Below are 6,000 nucleotides of genomic sequence, written 5' to 3' on the forward strand. Positions count from 1 at the left end.
GAAGCTGAGCCCAGAGGGGAATCCTCTGTGTTTTAAATCTTTTTATTATCCTGTAAAGTTACCTTCCATCCTGATTTTGCAGGTATGATTATTTTACTTTTTTCTTTATAAATAAAGTTCTTCTTTTAAGAACCTGATTGATTTTTAGTGTCCTGAAGACAAAGGGTCTGGTCTGTGTTCACATTGTTAAGGCAATTGGTTGGTATATTATTCTCAAGCTCCCCCAGGAAAGAGGGTGAAGGGACTTGGGGGGATATTTTGGGAGGATAGGGATTCCAAGTGACCCTTCCTGAATCTTTGGATAAATCACTTGGTGGTGGCAGCAATACCGTCCAAGGACAAGGAAAGGAATTTGTGCCTTGGGGAAGTTTTATCCTAAGCTGTTAGAATATAAGCTTAGGGGGTCTTTCATGCAGGTCCCCACATCTGTACCCCAGAGTTCAGAGTGGAGGAGGGAAACCCTGACACCCCCTATTAATTAGGGTCAGGTAACGGTAATCTTATTCACATTGAAAATAATGGGGCTTCTGTCAATGAAGGAACTATTCATTGTGTTTTAGGAATCTTCCCTTTGCCCTTGTGGAGGTGTCATTTATTGAAACCATTATGAGCTCAGTCCTGTAACTGTGGTGTGTTGCAACCATTCTGCCCTTGTCCTTGGGTGGGAATTGTATGCACTCAATGGTATTTTGCTGAAGGCAGCCTGCATTTGGACGAAATCCTGAGGTCCTTGCTTAGTTATGAGGAGTGAAATTTGGAAGTGTCCATGGCATTTAGGAGCTTAAGTGACAGCTGGATATCTGTCCCAAAGACACAGAACATTCAATGCCATATTCTATCCTTTTGAAATCATTAGATGTTTGGCACTGATTTCAATAGGAGGAAGATTATTCGTTTAACAGTTATGTTATGGCTTCATATAATGGGTCCTCAGAGGTATATCAAAACCAGGTCCCTGGGGCTTCTAAAGAAGCTGTTAAATAGTACAGTTCCATCCGTTACTGAATTCTTTGGTAATCACAGAGAAGGCTACAGAGGAGGTGAGACATTTTTTGACTTGACTAGAAATATGTTAATTTCCTCTGGATTATTCTAAAAAAGCAGACTCTAGATGAGGCATGTTAAATTCCTATTATTTCTTAAATGGACATGTACTCTGTTTAAAGTTTAAAGCCCTGATAATGATATCCCACTGTCTCTAAAGTCACAAATGACTCCACTGCTGTTAATAGCAGAACGGGTGGAAAATATTCCAGCTGAACAATTTCCCATTAGAAAATGCTGATTTGATTAAATCAAAACATTTTACATGGGAATATATTGCTTAGGTCTACATGTTGATAGGATGTTATCAGAAAGTTTTGGCTATTCTATTCTAGTCAAAATGATACCATTGAAAGATACTATTCGAACATGTCAAAATGATATTTTGCTACCTTTTTTAAATGAAACATTCCACGTGTTGATAAGGTTCCAACAAACTATTGGAATACTTAATTTTTTTAAAAAAACCTGTTGTTTCATCCTAATTTATAATCAAATGAAATTTTGAAATCGTACATTTCCCCTGGGATATAAATTTTGTTTTTTGAGCAAATGTAGTTAATAATATGAAAAAGGTAAATGGATTGCTTGACTCTGATCTCACATCCCTGAGTTTACACTGATGAACCTACATTGATTTCAATGAAATGACTGTGCACATGAGAAGAAGATGGTATAGCTGTTTAGCCACCATAGCTTTCCTTCTGTTTTTTAACAGTAATTGCATTGATTGCAATAATTTATACAAGGATAAACCGGGATATCGGTGGTTATTCAAGAGTTACTTCCATGTTAGAGAGAGGAGAATCATGCCCTAAATAACTGTAATTTAAGAAAGAGATTTTGGAGATTGTCAACATATTTATTCTATAAAGATTCATGCTTGCGTAATGCTGACAGACCCCAGCTGTCAGCAGGCAGGATTGAACCTGGAACTTCTGGAGCGTAGTGCATGAGCCTCTACCACATGAACTAAAAGCCAACTGGCTTTTAGCTAAGGCTGTAGAGCAAACTTATTAATCTCTCTCTCTCTCTAAGTGGTCTCGGTGCCACTAGATGGGACAGAACACCACACCCAGGAGGTGTGTGGGTTAGACTTGGACTTTCAGTGGAGCCTAAGGGTGTTGGGCACCCATCTCAATTTCAGTGAGGAACAGGTCTCATATGATTTTATAAATAAAATAAAATTAAATTAAAATAAAAACTGCACTCAATTATACTTATTCCTTTGTGATGTCCAAATTCAGGATGACAATAATCATTTACTAGCATCATCTAGATGTTTTACATAGGTACAGACACATGTTCTGATCTTCCTTAATGTAGCATAACATTGGTGCTACTCACTTGGCTCCAGTGAAGCTACTCCTGATATATCCTAGTGTAAGTAAGCTCAGCTTAAAAAAGAGACAAGTAAGGGGGCAATGATAGAGGTCTACAAAATCATGAATGGTGTGCATTAAGTGAAAAGGGAAGTGATATTTACCCCTTCACATAGCACAAGCACCAGGGGCCACCCAATGAAATTAATAGGCAGTGGGTTTAAAACTAACAAAAGGAAGTACTTCACACAATGGACAGTCAACTGTGGAACTCATTGTCATGGAATGTTGTGAAGGTCAAAAGTATAACTGGGTTAAAAAAAGAATTAGATAAGTTCATGGAGGATAGGTCCATCAGTGGCTATTAGTCAAAATGGTGAAGGATACAGCCTATGCTTGGGATGTCCCTAAGCCTCTGACAGTCCAAATTTGGGACTAGAATATAGGGCAGTGGTGAGCAACCTGTGGACTGTGGGCCACACACAGCCCTTCAGGGTAATCTGCTGTCGGGCTGCGAGACAGTTTGTTTACATTGACTGTCCTCAGGCATGGCCACCTGCAGCTCCCAGTGGCCACGGTTCACCATTCCCAGCCAATGGGAGCTGCAGGAAGTGGCGTAGGCCACAGGGACGTGCTGGTCACTGCTTTCCGCAGCTCCCATTGGCCAGGAATGGCAAACTGTGGCCACTGGGAGCTGCGGGCAGCCGTGCCTGCGGATGGTCAATGTAAACAAACTGTCTCATGGCCCATCATCAGATTATCCTGAAAGACCGTGTGCAGAGGTTGCCCACCACCGATATATGGGATGCATCACTTCTTAATAGCCCTGTTCTCTTCATTTTGTCTGAAGCATCTGGAACTGACCATTGTTAGAAAAGAAGATACTGGGGTAGATGGACCATTGGTCTGTCTCAGTATGATCATTCTCATGTTCTTTTGTAAAAGTAAAATTGGTGGAAATGAAGGGGATTAGAAGAGGTTTAGCAAGAGAAACATAAATGGATAGATAAAGTGGGGTACAAATTTTACCCAGGATGTTCAGAACCCACAGCAGTGGTAACTTAACTATTTTACTCCAAGTGGTGACAGGAATAAATCAATGGGAACACAGCAATTCATCTGATCAAAGATTAATGCAAGTAAACGTGCTTTTGTCTAAAACTGCAGTTTATTAGATTTAAGCACACACAGACATAAGCAATAGGTTTAGAACATCCCAGATATTTACCTACATTCTGAGAGATGGTATTGAGTAATCAACCATGGGTCAGCGCTGGCCAAACACCTCACTGACAGGGAGTAAAAGTGTCAGGAAAATTGTCTCTCCAAGGATAGCTCCAGAGGACTGCTGCAAAGTACACTATTATCTAGACTTTTTATAACTAACTTCTACAAAACACATAGGTCATAATGACCATTACTGGATCATCACTTTTCCTAACTTTCAATAAACTTCTAATATCAGAGGCGCCTAGACTCAAGGCTTTCCATCCACTTATCTTCCTTCAGTCTATTTACTTTTCTATCCTCTCCTCCCATTCTGATCAGCAGAAACTGTAGCAAGTTTTGACCTTCCTCTAAAAGCCTGTTTTCAAATTATCCCTTAACTATGTGGTGTTCTATTTCAGTAATTCATGGCAGCTGAATGCACATAATATGGTTGCAATTAGCTTGATCAGATTCTGGAGTATACACACCCATCAAATCCAAGGTAACACAAACAGAGGTGCAGGCATGAAGAAAGAGCAGACAAAGTAAATGAGATGAGGATTATGGGCAATGAAGTCAATGGATGGTTGTCGGTCTCGTGGAAAAGAGAGGAGAAGCAGGCCATCTCTGCAGCACAGTGCATAACATAGCTCCCCACATGTGTTTTCCATGTAGTTAGTTGGAATTGCCATGCAGTGAAATTATGATAAGCGAGTCTATATTCTCAGATTATCTATATCAGTATAACTTCAATGATTGTGCCACACATCAGCCAAGAATAACACAAATGGTGGTATATTAATTTTGTGTTTCTTTATTTTAACATACAGGCTCCAAGAAACTAGAAGGCAGATTTTGAGGTCTGTTCCACCAGTGCAAATCTATTGAACCTGATTCTGATCGCACCAGTGTTTTATCCAATTATAAATTCCTTTTCCTCAGTTACCCTCTTTCTGATGCTCGTATGAAAGAGATAATTTCCATTGAGGTGAGGACCATACACCAATAGAAAGCTGGTGTAACTGAGAGGAGAATGAGAACCATTGACTTTAGTGAACTTACTCAGGATTTAGAGATTTGTGACAGGAGAATCTGACCAAAATTGTATTGGGCCTGAGTCATATAATATGGACAGAGTGATGGATACATGGAGAGAAAGGTAAAAAGACATAGATAGATAGATAGATAGATGCCAATTTGACTTGATTTAAAGTATCAAACTAACATGTAGTTTTTTCTTTTTAATTCTCAAGATGAAATATGGTGAGGAAGAAAATGAGAAAAAACAGCTCTGTGACTGAGTTTGTCATACTGGGATTCTCTAATCACCCAGACACGAGTTCCATTTATTTCGTGTTATTTCTGTGCATTTACATCATCACAGTGCTGGGCAACATCCTCATCATTATCATCATCAATGTTGATCCATCCCTTCACACCCCCATGTATTTCTTCCTCAGGAACTTGTCCTTCCTGGAGATCTGCTACACCTCAGTCACCCTGCCCAAGGTACTGGCCAACCTCCTCTCAGAGAATAAAGCCATCTCCTTTACTGGTTGTGCAGTACAGCTGTATTTCTTTCTATTCTTCGGTGTTACTGAATGCTGCCTCCTTGCATCTATGGCGTATGACCGCTACAGTGCTATATGCAAACCACTGCAATACATGACCATCATGAATAAGAGGGTTTGCATCCAGCTGACAGGTGGCTCGTGTATCTGTGGCACCCTGGTGGCTGTGGGGCACACAACCTTCATCTTCACACTTCCTTTCTGTGGGTCCAATGTGATCAACCACTTCTTCTGTGAGATCCAGCCGGTGCTGAAGCTGGTGTGTGGGGACACTTACTGGATTGAGATCCAGATCTCTGTGGGTGCTGCCTTTGTCCTCATGATGCCTTTCATGCTGATCCTGGTGTCCTACATCTGTATCATCTCCACCATCCTTAAAATTAGGTCTGCCGAAGGCAAGCGCAGAACATTCTCCACCTGCTCCTCGCACCTCATTGTGGTGACGTTGTTCTACGGGACGGCCCTTATCATGTATGTGCACCCCAAGTCCAGCTTCTCTCCAGATGTGAACAAGTTACTCTCTCTGTTCTACTCAGTGGTGACTCCGATCTTGAACCCCATTATCTACAGCCTCAGGAACAAGGAGGTGAAAGATGCCTTGAGGAAAACAGGGATGAAGGTATTTCATCCACAAAAATAGATATTTTTTCTCCACCTAGATTATTCCCTGGGGAATATCCCAGCTCCCAAGAGAATCTATATTGCTAAAGAGATGAAGAGATAGCTCAGCATTACAAAGAAATTTATCTAATCAAATGTAGTGCTGGTCAACTTTTTCTGAAATTTGTATTTCAATTAAATTTTTTCATTACAATTTTGAATTTCAACAAAATAAATGGTTTCAGAGTAGCAGC

The 6,000-nt window shown here is 40.5% G+C and overlaps 1 protein-coding gene across 1 annotated transcript; it reads left to right on the forward strand.

The window, feature by feature from the left end:
- The first annotated feature begins 4,850 nt into the window (after window positions 1–4,850).
- Window positions 4,851–5,786, forward strand: LOC113408116 (olfactory receptor 10C1-like). The gene has a single exon (XM_026660476.1). The coding sequence runs from the start codon at window positions 4,851–4,853 to the stop codon at window positions 5,784–5,786; it is 936 nt and encodes a 311-aa protein (XP_026516261.1).
- The last annotated feature ends 214 nt before the right edge of the window (window positions 5,787–6,000 follow it).

Source organism: Terrapene carolina, unplaced genomic scaffold (genome assembly GCF_002925995.2).
Source record: "Terrapene carolina triunguis isolate 2854851 unplaced genomic scaffold, T_m_triunguis-2.0 Scaffold788, whole genome shotgun sequence".
Classification (NCBI taxonomy): Eukaryota; Metazoa; Chordata; order Testudines; family Emydidae; genus Terrapene; species Terrapene triunguis.

What these genes read in the sequence shown, in the direction of transcription:
- LOC113408116 (XM_026660476.1), top strand. Translation starts at nt 4,851, where the DNA reads ATGAGAAAAAACAGCTCTGTGACTGAGTTTGTCATACTGGGATTCTCT.